We start from the raw sequence: 16174 nt of genomic DNA, 5'->3' as shown, positions 1-16174 counted from the left end.
TATATATGTGCACAATTATAATTCCTATCTACTTAAAACACTGGATCCAAACAAAATTAGCTACTCTACACTCCAGAAAAAGGTGTTGTATAGATTCAATTTGTAATGGCATGAAGACATAAATTTGTATCCAAGATTACAACAATTTTTTTTTCAAATTATCCTTAGTTTGAATCTATTTAGGTATATGCCCCCAGACAATTTTTTTTTTGCATTTGGTATTGCACTTGTGCATATTATATGTTGATTTTATCAAATAAATTTATGTTTTTTCCCCTTCCACACGCCCTTATCTTGCTCTTGTGTTTTTTCCTTAACATATATTTCCAAATTCAATAACATAAAATATAAATGTGGGATTAAATATTAAATATAATAATTTTAAAAATAATAAAATTTATTTTCTTAATTTAATATCTTGAAGCTGTGTTTGAAAAATATTTATCTTGACTTAACATATTATCATCAATTTATACATGCAAAAATTGAAAAGGTAGCATAAAATTTGGATGTTAAATTTTATAATATATGAAATTAATATGAAAATAAATTTCCAATGTCCTGAAAATAAATTAATATGAAAATGATGATACAATATTGAAAACATAAGTTAATAATGAAAATATATAATATAATATTTAGATAAACAAGATAATGTTGAGAAGTTATCACTATCAAAATATTTGTATAATGTTTAAAAGAAAAAATAATATTGAAAATATATTAATGTTATGTTTAAATAAATAAATAATCTTAAAAAAGTATTAACATTAAAATATCTCTATTATATCTAAAAATATTAAATAATATTAAATATCAAAATATTTGTATTATGGAGATATGTTTCTATGTTTGAGGATGCAAAGAAAAGAGAATTTTTCTAATTACTATCCACACCCTCTAACTTGTTAAGTTCACACTCCTAACTTCTTTAATCTAAAGTATATATCTCAGTCCAACTTTAAAACCCAACCTGCTTTCTATATGCAACACCTCAAAATCACTATTTGTCACTCTTTACTTTAATTATGACTGCTATAAGCATTGCCCTAATCACTTATTAATTTATTAAAACTTAAACATATTATATGTTAAATTATCAACTATAGGTAGAAAAAATACATATAAACATTTAATTAAAATATTTTAAAAACTGAAAAATGATCAAATTGTCCTGTAAAATAGTTTAAACTTAATAATAATTACGAGCAGGTGGATCAACTAAGTGTGTCTAGTATGTTCGAGTCATATATATTTTTATATATCAAATATTTAGGAAAATAATTTCCTATGATTATTATAATAAATTTGTAAACAAAATTATATAAGTAATCTCAAAATACTATTAATGAACAATTTATACCTTTTTAGTCATAAATAATAGTTAACTAAAAAGTCAGATTATAAGTTGTTTATAATTATTTAAAGTATGGATACTAAGTGCAATTAATTAAACTAAAAAAATTGATTTGGGTGAAGAGGGTAGAATTGAGAAAGAAGGAAAATGTGGTCCAGTGTGAGGTGTGCAAAGCAAAGCTGCAGCGCACTTTCTCTCTCAACCAAACAAACAACAAGGCATCGTTGTCGACATCATTGCGATCCCAGAAACAAATGCAAACCCCTCCAACACGTGTCCCTTTCCATTCACCAATTCCCATACTCACATTTCTTTATTAATTTCACCTCCCAACCTGTTTTTTTTTTCTCTTGCAAACAAACCATTTCTAGTGGTCCCCACCATCTCCCCCTCCCGTTTTTTTATCTGTTTAGTTTCACCAAGTCTGCACCTTTGTTGCTTTCCTTAATTCAATTTCCCTTCTTCTTCTAGCTGTTCTTGTCCTAATCCAACGAGATAGATAATCAATATCATTCACTCTTCCCCTTCGTTTGTGACGGAAATTGGTCTCCTGCTTAGGTTGTATGTCCATCTCACTTTCACACTTGCCTGCTACAACATGTTTTCCAGTTGTCACTACTTCCTCACTGTATTTTACTCGTTTTTCTTGGAAAGTAGAAAGAAGAAAAAAGGGGTTGCATTTTTTTTTTGTTTATTTTTTTCCCTCTTGGGGAAGGTAAGAGAGAAAGAAAGTTTAAAGATACCGACATTTAACTGAAACAGAATGTGGGTGTTTGCAAGCAAGGCTTTATAACTCAGTAAAGCCACTTTCTTCGTGCCATGAGAAATAGCTTGATCCCGTGCAACCACGCCAGCAGCATCTACTTTATTGTTATTCTTTTTGGTTCTGGGGTGGAATCTACGTATAAAAGTTGAAATCTTTGTTTCATTTCTTGGTGGTGGAAATTGTTTTTCGAACTGACTTCGTGTTGGGTTGGTCCTAAGGTTTTTTTTATGCTTTTTTGTTTTCTTGTTTCTTTAAAGTGCATAACTTTCTCTCTCTCTCTCTAGGAATTGGGTGCTTCTATTTGTTTAATGGAAGATTATATATGGGTTTGCATTATTGGGTTTAACAGTTCATACCTAGTCACCAATACGCGTTTCGTTTACGTATTGAAATCTTTCTTTCTTCTTTTGTGCAAGTTTGCTGGGTGCAGCAGTCTTATCTGATCTGGCTTTGCGCGTGGTGGACGCCCAGAAATTCACGCTGGTAATTCAGCTACTTTGTTGTCTTCTTTTTCATGGTTGGAATTTGTGTTCTATGTTTTGGTTACTTTGAACTCAGCAACAAGTTTTCCCCTCTTTTTGAAAGAAAAAAGTAATTCAAGTTCGTGGTTCATCAAGGTCAGTATAGGCCAAGATTTTAATGCGATTTCAATTGCAAGGTCGAGACTTTTGGGGTTGTGGTTGCAATTTCCCGTAACTGTGACTGCAATCGTGGTTGCTTTTGTCTTCAATTTCCCGTAATTGTACTTTAAAATCTTAGTTGATGTCAAAACTGGGTCATACTAATTGTGAAAAGTTGCTTTCCACTTTGGATTTACACGCTTTATTTGGTTGTTTTTGGGGATGAGTAGGTGATTGTTGATCTTTGTGATGAATGCAGATCAAGTTGGGATAAAGTTTATATAGCCAACAAGTGTTAGAAGTGTTTACTCGTGGGAGGAGTGTTTTATGTTTGGAGGTCTAATATGCTTGTGAGAGTGAGGGCCTTTTGACTTCGAGTAATTGGTCGAGAGAGGAAGGTGAAGTTGAAGGTTCTTTGGTGGGACAAGATATGGCCTCTGGTGAAGGGAGGCGGCGACATCATGATCTTGTGCCTCTTGCTGCCTTGCTCAAGAGAGAGATGAAGAGTGAGAAGATGGAGAAGCCTACTGTGAGATTTGGACATGCAGCTCAGTCCAAGAAAGGGGAGGATTACTTTCTAATTAAGACGGATTGTCAGCGAGTCTCCGGAAACCCTTCATCATCCTTTTCAGTATTTGCGGTATTGTTCAACTTTTCTGATTCAGATTATATTTTGCTCTGCATGTTTCAATGGAACTTTCGATTTACTTTTTACTCTTGGGGTGTGACAACTCCCTTTCGGACTAAAATGAATGTTCTTTTGGATTGAAGCAACATCATCCTATGAGATGGTCACTCATTTCTTCTGGTTAACAGATCTTTGATGGGCATAATGGAAATGCTGCTGCTATTTTTACTAGGGAGAATTTGTTAAATCACGTGTTGAGTGCTCTTCCTCGTGGGCTTGGACGAGATGAGTGGTTGCATGCTTTACCCAGGGCATTGGTTGCAGGGTTTGTTAAGACCGACAAGGAATTTCAGAGCAGAGGTGTGGAACTTCACCTTTTATTCTTGCACATGTGGTGGTAGTATATAGTTATGCATTCATATTGGGAGGGTGAAAATACGAAACTAGAGAATCGGGATTATATTTCTCCTTTTTACTGATTATCTGAGCTCTCATTTGGTTTTGTCCAGGAGAAACTTCTGGAACCACAGCCACGTTTGTAATAGTGGATAGGTGGACTGTTACTGTTGCATCTGTTGGAGATTCCCGTTGTGTACTAGATGCCCAGGGTGGTGCTGTTTCCTCCTTAACTGTTGATCACAGACTTGAAGAGAATATTGAAGAGTATGTTTTTATTTCTTAAGGCCTAGTTAGTTTGCTTTTTTTTTGTATGCTTTTTGTTATTGGTTATTCTGTGTGCACAGGAGGGAACGTGTAACTGCTAGTGGAGGTGAAGTTGGGAGACTTAGCATCGTTGGTGGTGCTGAGGTGAGCATATTTATGTTGTAGTTATATATTTTTTTCATCCTAAAATGGAAGATAGAAGAAATCTTCCATTTAGGGACTTTGCATTTAGCTTATCCTTGTTTTGAAGTATAGTTCTGAACCATTACAGATTGGTCCCCTACGATGCTGGCCAGGGGGTCTATGCCTTTCTAGGTCAATTGGAGACATGGATGTTGGAGAGTTCATAGTTCCAATACCATATGTTAAACAAGTGAAGGTATAATTGTTTCCAGATAATTTCTTATTCTTTAGGTTAGAGATTACAATGCCTATGCAGCTTGTGAGGTCTTTGTTCAGAATAAAAACTTACCCTTTGTGATGGATTGATTATAGCTATCAAAGGCTGGTGGGAGGCTTATAATTGCCTCTGATGGCATATGGGATGCTGTATCCTCAGAAATGGCTGCAAAATCTTGTCGAGGATTGCCTGCGGAACTTGCAGCCATGCAGGTTGTCAAGGTAGTATCCACTGCAATGCTATCCGTAATTTAGCCAAATCAGCATGTCTTCTGGCTTGTGATTTGGCATTAGCATAGTGTTGCAAAGTTGGCATTTCTTCTCACATGTATATACATTCCAACTGTTATTCAGGAAGCACTACGAACAAGAGGATTAAAGGATGATACAACTTGCATAGTAGTTGACATAATCCCACCTGATAATGAATTGCCACCAACACCGCCCCCCCAAAAGCGGAACAGGCTGAGAGATCTTCTTTCGTTCAGGAAAAGGTCCCGTGATTCTGCCAGTAAGCTGTCAAAAAAGCTTTCAGCTATAAATATAGTAGAGGAACTGTTTGAGGAAGGATCAGCAATGCTTGCAGAAAGGTAATCTGTCGTTCTCTTTTATAGGAAAAATTATCCAATTGAGGAAAATTGGAAAATTTCTTGAAGGTTACTTGCATTTTGTTTTCCATCTTTGGACCTCCAATTGTTTATTGAGTTGATCTTGTTCAATGAACTAGGATTTTTTCTTCATCTAACATGAAAAGGACTTCTCTCTGCCTGCCTGATTAACTTGTTCCCCAACAAAAAGAACAAACATTAAGGATTTTCAATATTATGCATTGCCATTTATGAATATTATCACCCATGGTTATAGACTCTGTTTTTGTTTGGACTGATGTTAATATTTACTACAAATAATTTTCAATTCAAGTAGGTTTTGATATAGGATTACAAGTTAATTGGACATAATTTTGAAGATAAGAATTTATGATAGAAAGGTCTTCTGTTACCGGTATATGATTGGGCCAAATTCTGTTTTTACACAGTGTCACTATTGAAAACAGTATTTCCCTTATAAATATTTATATATAGTTGGTTTTTTTGAGGGGAGATTCATAGGAGAGATTCAACGACAATGAGATATAAGTCAAATCCATATCACAATCACCCTTCCTGATCAAACAAACTAGAATTTGATCTTTATTTTCAGTGTTACAGAAGATTTTATAGTTTATTCAGTTCACGAAGTGTTGCCATGTAGCTAATAAACTTGGTATGTGCTGCATGCAGATTAGGAAATGATGACAACTTGAACACGGGGCAATCAACATCTGGCATTTTTGTTTGTGCCGTTTGTCAAGTTGATCTTGCTCCAAGTGAGGGCATCTCTGTTCACGCGGGTTCCATTTTCTCCACCAGCTCCAAACCCTGGCAAGGTCCTTTTCTTTGTTCTGATTGCCGTGATAAGAAGGATGCCATGGAAGGGAAACGTCCAAGTGGAGTTAAGGTGTCATAGCCTCAAAATTGGGGTCTTATTCTAGAATTCTTTACGCTATCTTTCACATTTTTTTGTATTCAACATTTTTATAGCAAATTAATTGATTGAATCTCACTTCAAGTAGCGACAGATGTATATGTAATATCCGCGAATTCATCTAAAATGGGCATTGCGTTTGAGTGGTAAATGGAAGGCAGGGTAAGTGGCTGGAAGGGTTTTTTGGCGGCTGAAGATTCTTCATGTCTGATTGATTGCTAGATTCGGATGGTTAAAATCGGTGCCTGCTAAATTCTTTTGTATAGTAGTCAATGTACCCACAAAAGTGGCTGTCATCTTCATCTTCTATGCACCATTGCGTGCTATGTATAAATTTCCATCACCTTTCCAACCCTTGGGGATTCAACGCTTTCAAAAATTAATCCAATGAGCAAATCTCTATGTATTTTCATCTCTATTAGTATACAAGTTGAAAAAAAAACATTAAGCTTGTTATAAAAATGAAGGTACCAAAATTAAATTGTAATGTTTTTTTAGCATCAACGCTGAAAAATGGTACGCAATCTCTTTCAAAGCAAAAATTAAAATGTGTAGAACTTTTTAACTTGGTGACAGCAAGTGTTTGGAATGCTACGATTCATGACAATGTTTAGCAGTTTAGCAGGAAAAGCTTTTTTCTTACAGCATCTGCCATAAAACACTTGATCACTTCAATTTGAAGTTCGTACGAGCTTCAATGATCAAAGACTGGTAACAAAAGCATAATGTAGCCAATAAGACCATTTACGGGGCAAGAATTAGTTCATTCAAATACTTGAGTGGACCAATAAGCACAGTACTTTTTTGGCCCACTGTGTTTTGGTAGCATTATTTAGGTTTACAAAAAATTCAAAAAGTACCAAAAAATGGTCGAAGCTCAACATGATTAGAAGATCAAAATGTTAAAAAGTGACAGCGGAAGAGAATAAACCTGAATAAAAGTTCAGTCGTTTTTGTTAAGGAGTTACTGTACATCGTGGATAGTTTCGTATTCACCACAAAAGAGTAGGATCTATGAAAGGAAAAATAGAACTACGGTGATGAGAAAGTGTCCTGAAAAGAAGCTGCAAAGCGTCCATGGTTGAAGAAATGAATACTGTTGTATATTTGGTAAACAGATAAGAAACGAAGCACGTTGCATAAAGAAATTGAACGGGAAAACGTGGTGGGTCACATGCTTCATTATTGGATCAATAAAGATGATCCCATAACCGAAAACATGTTTGTCATCTACCTCAATTTCTCTCCAAGCATTTGATGCTCCTTTTCCAAGTCAACTTCTGAATCAAATACACACTTTAGAAGGGTTCATACAGTACAAGAAAGCGTAATTTCAATCTGTGTAAGATTAAGAACACTAAGCATAACTCCAATTATATTACATCAATAGAGAATCCTGTTGTTTAGAGACTTCATTCTCAAAAAGTAGGGAATTTGGGATGGCTCCAGTTGATTTGTTCTGCTTCATTCATGTAAAATTATCTCATCAATGAACTTACTACAAATTTTCACTAAACTCACATTTGTGCACCCTTTCTTCCTTGATTCTTAAATCGTCAAAAAAATAAATGCAATAGGCTGCGTTAAATGTTTGATCGTAAGTTATTTGCTTTCATTGTTCTTGTACGGAGGAAAACAGGAAAACACTATAAACACATCCAATTCAATTTTAGGATGTGACAACCCATCAAATAGGTGAAATGACAATAGATTATCTAAATTGTTCTTATTCTGAAAAGTTTTTCTCAAAACACTCTGAAAAAGTTATTCTAGAAAATATATTCTGAAACATATTATATAGGAGAGTTTTTTTCTGGAAATCCTTTTTAATTCTTTTTTTTGGAAATACATTTGTTGAATTCCAGAAAATATGTACTGGAAAGCTTCTGCAAAAGATAATCCAGAAGTCATTCAAAAAAATGGTAAAAAACTTTTTGAAAATTGATGGGTGCAAAAGTAAATTTGATAGGGTGCAGGAAGAAACGGACTCAATTTTATCTTTTATCACATGCAAGCCCAATTTACGCATGAAGTACTAGGTAAACAACGTTTATGTGTTACGGTGGTTTTGTATAGAAAATAGAAAAGACAAAATTTGCTTGTTAAGATACTGAATACAGGCTATAAACATGTTTTATTACTCTCTCATACACTAATTTCTTCCTTTAAATACTAAACACTTTAACAAATTTCAATCACATCCTATAACTGATGTTTGCTTCGGAGTATCACTATTTTTTTTTAAAATGATTGAACATATGATAAATTAAACACGATTTAAGTTTTTCTTATTAATTATTTTGTTCTAATATCTATAAATGCTTTAAGTGTAAAGCATATATTAGGGATATATTTGATGAGACTAACTTATAAACTAGTTGATAGTTGTTAAGTTCCTAACTTATAAGTTTTGAGCTGAAAAATTAACTTACTGACTTAAAATATTTTGGTAAAATTAGCTGATAATTTAATTGGTGAATGGAAAGATTGATTTCTTCAATTTGTAATGTTAAAACTTTTTTATTTATTTTTAATTACATAAAAAATTAAAAGCTAACCCAATAAATAGTAAAAATAATGTAGTAATTAAGTATCTTTACAAAATAAAAAATATGAAATAATAGGTAAAAGATTAAAGATAATAAGAAAATATATTAAATATAAAGTATAAAAAAATATTAATATCTAATTATAATTTGGTTCACTCTCCTTCTTATCTTTTTTGAGGAGGGGGCGTGTTCTGCCCATTACAAATAACTCGAAGAATAATGCAACGGTTAATGCTTATTGGTGTAAGATTTGATGCAGTGTTGAACCGTGGTTTTGTGATTTGAGAAGATATTAGCAATTTAGGGAAAACAGTAGATGAATTGGCCTTGTTGGTACAAGATGACATTCTGTAAATGATTTGAAAATTTAAACTATTCTGCAATTTAGGCGGATTTGTTGGCTTTGGTTTTTGAAAGTTTTATAGACATTTCTACAATTTTGCTCAAAGATGTGTGATTTTTGTTCATTAGCTCCATCTGTAAAATAAAAATGTGTTATAAAGTTTAATTACAGAAAATGTTTTTGTGAATTTTACATGTTAAAATACATGTTACTTTTGTGTGAGATGCAGGACATAAACCATTACAGATTTGCCAGGGGATGAGTCCAGTTTATGAACTTGTACTGGATAGGATAGAAAGAAGTCTTAGTTTTTAACTTTTATAGGCAAAACCACTTAATTGATGGGAGTCATAATAAGTTTGTAATAGTAGTTATTGTCTTTGGTGTTTCTGGGTTCGATTGCCATGCCCCACGATGATGATGGCTACCCTTTTCCATGCTTATTTCTCAGACTAAGTCGTCCATGCTCATTTTCCAAGTCAACTGCCGTATTATGCAATTCATATGGCCACCAATGCTTAAAATACTTCAAGACACTCTCCTCTTCTTCAATCATAACGCTTTTCGCTCATTCATAAAGGTTGTTTGCGATTGAAGAAGCATGAGTCGGGTTCATGGATTTGTATCACTGCTTTTGTTTTCTAAGTTTCTGGCACTTCTCTTGGCGGCTGGGGACCAAGGAACGTGTCCACCTTCTTTTCATTGTGGATATCTTGGCAATCTCACTTTCCCTTTTACTATAACTGAACGCCAAGACTGTGGCTTCTTGTCCATACGAAATTGTGATGATCCTGATCCACATAAGATCCAATTTCTCCAATTACCACCAAAAGGAAAGTTGTTTCAAGTTATAACCATAGCTCAGCTTCAGAGTAGCCCTACTACTCATTTCTCAACTTTGCAATTTAGAGACAAACATTTCTATGACCTTCTGCAGAACAAAAGTTGTGAAGCTTTCAGAAACAGTTATACTCTTCCTCATATTTCTGACTTTGCTGCTTTAACATTGCTATACAAAGCAACTCTATTCTTGTGCAACCAGACCCTCAATGTCAACCCTCCCACAAATATAAATATGAGCAAGTATAGTTGCAGTGACTACGATCTCTACTACAATCTCTTCATGACACATGACGATAAGTCTTCTTTCAAAGCATGTAAAGAGGTCAAGCTTCCAATTAAAGACGTGCCTGACGCCACTGACCCATTTAGTTTCATAACTGGGGATGTCACTATTCAAGTAGGATTAACAGATCAATGTTCAGATTGCTACTATCGCCAAGGAGGGCAGTGTCAACTTGACAGCAGAGAAATTTTTTATTGTTCCAACAGTTACGGTACGATTCTTCTGCAATTTTAAATCATCAAAAGATAACTGCGTTACCAAAATGTTTGACATGAATTAAAGAGTTTATGTAAAACTATTTGTTTTAATTTCTTCTTCTTTTTTTCCCCGTGCAGAGAAAACCAGAAAGAATATGTTGAAGGTGGCAACAGGTAGAACAATTTAAACACACCCAATTCAGTTTTATTATTTTGTTATACGATCGATCATGGTCCAGAATTAATTATTCTCTAAATCATTTTTTTATGAACATACAAGCCCACCATTCAGGCTCTGTTCGAGTCTAAATACTAGGAATGTTTATTGCTAAAAGGCAAAATCTAGCCAGTGAACATGTTTGGTGTCTTTCATTCATACATACAGAACATTACTTTCTTATATACACTAAATATTTTCCTTTTATATTAAATAAATTTTCCAGCTTCGAGCGTGGTGGCTGCTGTACTTGTAGTGCTGGTGGTCTTGGTTTGGTGCTTCAGGACAAAGATCTTTTATCCTTTGTTTTGGAGGGAAAATCCAACTGATGGCATCATTGAGGACATTTTGAAGAAACAAGGACCCCTTCCCACAGCCAGGTTCAGCTATTTAGAGGTTAAGAAAATGACAAACTCCTTCAGAAACAAATTAGGCCAAGGGGGATTCGGTAGTGTTTACAAAGGAAAATTACATGATGGAAGTGTTGTTGCAGTGAAAATCTTAAGTATATCTAAAGGCAATGGAGAAGAATTCATCAATGAAGTTGTGAGTATAAGTAGAACTTCACATGTTAATATCATTAGACTTCTAGGATTTTGTTTTGACAATGCTCACCGGGCTCTACGAGTTTATGCCTAATGGATCTCTTGATAAGTTTATTTTTGAAGAGAAATATGCATTAAAGGATGTTCACAAACTTGATTGGAAAATATTGAATGATATTGCAATTGGCATTGCTCATGGATTAGAGTACTTATACCGTGGTTGCAACTCTAGAATTTTACATTTTGACATAAAACCTCACAACATATTACTTGATGAGGATTTCTGTCCAAAAATTGCAGATTTTGGACTTGCAAAAATATGTCCTAGAAAAGAAAGTATGGTATCCTTATTTGGTGCGAGAGGAACTGCAGGCTATATTGCTCCCGAAGTTTTTTCGAGAAACTTTGGTGTTGTGTCACACAAATCAGATGTTTATAGTTATGGAATGATGGTCTTAGAAATGGTTGGAAGAAGAAAGAATATTAAGACAAAAGTAGACCGGTCGAGTGAAATATATTTTCCTCATTGGATTTACAGTCGTCTTGAATCAAATTTAGAGCTTGGTTTAGAAAATGTAAGAAATGAAAGTGAGGACCAAATGGTGAGAAAGATGACAACAGTGTGGGATTGTGGTGCATACAAACTCAACCTTCAACTCGACCAACCATAATTAAAGTGGTGGAAATGTTAGAAAGTAAAGATTTATTGCAAATTCCACCTAAACCACTTTTGTCTTCTCCTTCAACATCTCCTGCCAATTTCTCATATCATGAAAGTTTTAGTTTATAAGGATAATAAGATGTAGTCTCTGTTAAAGTACGTTGCCCTTATTACTTGTTTTTACTTTTAGTTTGATGCCATAAGTTTATGAGGAAGAGTATTGTTACTTCATAGTTTTTACTTATATTTTTGGCTAAATATATGTTTTTGATGGCTGCTTAAAGTTGTTGAATTTTAGGTTTTCTCTTTGCTTCCACCCACCCCACATTTTTCATTAAAAAGGTACATTCTTTGTTGTTCCTTTTTTAAGTTATTTGAATTTATTATAGAATGAGTACTGATACATGACAATTTTTATATATTATTTTTTTAACATTTTTTTTAATATAAGTACATTACAATTTTTAATATTATTATTTTAATATTTTAATATTATTTGATTTTAAATTTACTCTTTATTATATATATTTATTTTTAAACTTATTATGTATACAACTTTAAGGGTATAATTTTTTTTGTAATGAAAATAATTCATGGTTGGTAAGAAAGGGTTAAGAGTCAAAGAATGTTGTAGAAATGTAATAATATAAAGTGAAATTTCATAGATAAGAAAGTTCATCTATGAAAAAACAAAAGAAGGATAAAAAAAACTTTAAATAAATTAAAAAAATATCATTAGTTTTATTTTAATAAGAATAAGAACAAGAAGAAGTATGAATTAGATTTGAGAGATGATTAATCATGAAGTGATTAATTTATAAAATAGAAATAATATTAAAAAATTATGTAAAAATTGAAATTGAATATATTTAAATAATTGATACAAAATGATGTAAAAAAAATTCCACTTACAATTAAAAAAAAACAAATTAAAAATTACAATCGCATATTAATTAACATTTTAAGAAAATCAACTAGTGTTCCGTCAACAAATTGATATAACATCATCAATATTTATACATAAGTATATATTAAACAAGTAAAATATGGAAGTCACATTATAATTATAATCGATTATTATGGGTTTGTTCTATTTTGTTCAATCCAATGTTTAAAAGAAATATTTAGGTACACTTTTCTTCTTGTAGAATCCTTTTAATTAAGTATTTTAAATTAATAAAATATTTGTAATAAATTAATTTAATTGTAAAAATTTATATCTCAAATAATTTTTGTTGGCTTAAATTAATTTTTTATTCTTATTTTGTAATTTTGTTGGCTTAAATTCATTATTATTCTTATTATGTAATTTTGTTTTGCTAATTAATTTGTAAAGTCTTATTTACAAGTAAAACTAAATATTTTTATTTTATACCAACATTTTTACTATATTGATAAATTTTTAAAGTATTCAAATAAGGCATATTTGTCTGCAAAAATACACATTTATTATCCACCACTTCAAAACACTAAACAAATTTATACACTACAAGAAAATCATGAAATAGAAATCAATTTTTAAAACAAAAAATAATTAGTTGTGATAGTGATTAAATTAGAGAATATTTTAAAAACTAAAAAAAATGATTTCTAAATTAGTTTTTATTATTGTTAAATAGTTTCTAAATTGGTAGTTAAAACCTTGGTACTAATTACATATCAAGTTAGAAATTATTTAACAATAATAGAAAGTAATTTAGAAACCAATTTTGTTTCTAATTTAGTCATTGTAGCAACTAATTATTTTTTGTCTCTAATCTAGTCACTATATCAACTAATTATTTTTTGTTTTTAAAATTAGTTTTTATTTCATGATTTTCTTGTAGTGATATTAAAAATATGTTATATAGGATATATATATATATATATACCTAACCTTAAAATTGTCTATTTTATTTATGTGCACTTTTTCTTTCATTATTCAACCATTATATTCACATAGCTGGTGGAAATATTTATTAATAGGTTGGTTTGGGTAACGGGAAGAAGTGTCCTTAAAGTATAATTCGTATTAATTAGATCTATAAATATTAAAGACAATAAATATTAAATATTTTCAAACAAAACATATTCTTTACATAAAAATAAAAATTCTAACTCATCCCCGAAAATCACATATCTTAAGGTGCCATCAAACGTATAACTACTTTAGGGTTTAGGGTTTTCTTTTACTTTTATAAAATACCTAATCAAGCTTATGTTCCCAGTTTTATCACTCATAAGAAAGCTAAATATATCCATACAATACTCTAAAAATAATCTAAATACAAAATCATGTTAACAAATATTCATTTTTATCATATAAACATACTATGTAAAGCTCTAAACCACATACATACAACATTTTCCACAAAACCTAAACTAACAAAGAGACTTGCTAAAAAAAAACATTTAATCTCGCAAAATTACTCTACTTTCTACCAAAATTTCTAAAATAAACTCATATAGAAAAACGGACAACTATTTCTTAAATTTAGTAAGAAAAGAGAAGAAAATATTTTAGAGAGATAATAATTTTTGTAAAATAAATTTTTAAAAAAATTATCTTATATGATAATTATTTTTAATCAAAATTGAACATATTTAATTAATTTATAACAAATTATTCAATAAATAAATTCTCTCTCATAATAATAATAATAATAATAATTTTTTAGAAATAATTATAACTCCATAAACATTTCCCCATTGTACAATAATTAATTTAATAAAAATATTCGAATCAGGAAAAAATTATGATTAGTTCCACTGATTTTAAAGACAATTTTAGAAAATATAATTATTAACAAATTTAGAAATAATAACTAAATTAATTAGTTTTTTAATATTTATGAATTACTTAAAGAGTGTAGTCTTATACAAGAAAACAAAATTAGTTATTAATAAAGAATTTGATTAGAAATTAATTGTTACAAAGGTGTTTTGAAATGGAGATTAAATGTATTCCTGCATTACCTTCCTGAGATTTTAAAATTAATTAATTACAATACTGTTAGAATAATCTTATCAAGATATGAAGTATTGGTCAACTACTATTTTATGTGATGATTTTCTCCTATCCTTGATGTATTTATTGACATAATCATGTATATAATTAAGAATATATATTTTCTCTTAATTTAGATTATTTTTTTAACTTACGATTATTAAATTTTAATTTAATTCTTTTACAGTGCGATTTTAAATTAAATATTATTTATTAACATTAATGAGATTAATTCAAATATGCCTATAAATAACATGGTGTTCCATGTTACTTTTTGAGATAATCAATTGAAGAATTGAAGTTATCATTTGTGTTATAAAAAATGGTGAAGATTTTCATTGTAGCACTCTTACTTGTCTTTGTGTCTCAAGGTAGATTTTTTTTTCTCAATGAAAGAGATAAAATTATTATTTATAAAATATTATTGACAAGTTGTGTTTGTGTTTGATGATTTTAGCTTATGGACAATGCTCGTTGAAAGATATCCATGTCACGCAATCTAAAACAGGACGAACAGTAGGTGGAAAGCCAGAATGGAGCGTGACTATCACAAATTGGTGTGCATGTGTTCAACAGAATGTTAAATTGAATTGCAAAGGCTTTCAAACCGTTGAAGGAATCGAGCCTTCACTTTTGAAAGTTTCGGGTGATGTTTGTCTTGTTACTTCAGGTAAACCTGTCTGGAAAGGTGCTATCGAATTCAACTATGCTTGGGACACTCAATTCCCACTAAATCCCATTTCCGCAGAAGTTGCTTGTTAAATGTAATTTAAATCATTTTCTCTAATAATTCCAACTAATTACTCCTATTTTGTTCATCATCATTACGTACTATTTTATAATAAACCAGAAATTTTATTTTGTTGATTTTTTTTATAATTTATCACTTGTTATTTACTTGTTATCACAATAATAATATATCCTCTTTAATATTAATAAATTTTAATTGTCATTAGATAATTATTTCTACCAAATTTTTATTTATAAGATAAGTAAATATTCATTTGTATCATATATATTTTTACAATCTTATACACACATATTTTCTTATTATTCGAAGAAACAGATGTCTTATTTATCTATAATTTCTTTATTTATTTATTCTACTAGTTTCTTTACCTAGTTAGTAAAAACATATTGATTAAGAACTTGACATAGATTATAGGAAACATATAAAACCTTAACTTAATTAATTGACAATTGTAATTTTTTTAACATATTGGTAATACTACTATTATTATTTACCATAAAAATCATCTTTTTTTTAAACCACTATACCGTTGGTGTACAATAAAAATATCTTATTTGTATAATATTTTTTTTTCTTCTTAATAATTTTTTTTTAAATAGACATGATCGATAATGATCTATTTAAAGAACTTTTGTTAAGTTATGAGAGTTAATTACAAAGGAAAAGGAAATTAAGAGTAAAATGATAAAACTAATTAATTTCTTTTTAAATCAGCTCGATAGAGGAGAGATGTCAACCTCTCTTTCTTTAACTTACATTTTGGAGAGCTTGGATATATACAAAGGCAAAAATTAAATTCACACTAATGTAAACAATTAATATTGAATGTAAAAAAAAAAAAG

General features: G+C 30.7%; 1 protein-coding gene and 1 pseudogene across 6 annotated transcripts; both read left to right on the top strand.

Moving 5' to 3' along the window:
- Positions 1-1595: 1595 nt before the first annotated feature.
- On the top strand, positions 1596-6369 carry LOC137827666 (Protein phosphatase 2C family protein). Of its 5 annotated transcripts, none has more exons than XM_068633896.2 (10): positions 1596-1915; positions 2540-2606; positions 3003-3383; positions 3560-3731; positions 3881-4034; positions 4115-4178; positions 4306-4413; positions 4530-4655; positions 4788-5023; positions 5714-6369. In XM_068633896.2, the coding sequence occupies exons 3-10, from the start codon at positions 3174-3176 to the stop codon at positions 5937-5939; spliced, it is 1296 nt and encodes a 431-aa protein (XP_068489997.1). In that variant the 5' UTR covers positions 1596-1915; positions 2540-2606; positions 3003-3173; the 3' UTR covers positions 5940-6369. The 5 variants fall into 5 exon arrangements, with proteins under 5 accessions (XP_068489997.1, XP_068489999.1, XP_068489998.1 ...); XM_068633898.2 differs by having other exon boundaries at positions 1689-1918; XM_068633897.2 differs by having other exon boundaries at positions 1707-2341.
- A 2966-nt stretch (positions 6370-9335) lies between these two features.
- Positions 9336-11897, top strand: LOC150025726 (LEAF RUST 10 DISEASE-RESISTANCE LOCUS RECEPTOR-LIKE PROTEIN KINASE-like 2.5; annotated as a pseudogene). Its single transcript, XR_016523357.1, has 3 exons — positions 9336-10186; positions 10311-10346; positions 10616-11897. The product of XR_016523357.1 is annotated as an LEAF RUST 10 DISEASE-RESISTANCE LOCUS RECEPTOR-LIKE PROTEIN KINASE-like 2.5 (transcript).
- The last annotated feature ends 4277 nt before the right edge of the window (positions 11898-16174 follow it).

The sequence above is a fragment of the Phaseolus vulgaris genome, chromosome 7 (assembly GCF_051622355.1).
Source record: "Phaseolus vulgaris cultivar YP4 chromosome 7, ASM5162235v1, whole genome shotgun sequence".
Lineage (NCBI taxonomy): Eukaryota > Viridiplantae > Streptophyta > Magnoliopsida > Fabales > Fabaceae > Phaseolus > Phaseolus vulgaris.
This window is presented reverse-complemented; position numbering and strand designations above follow the sequence as displayed.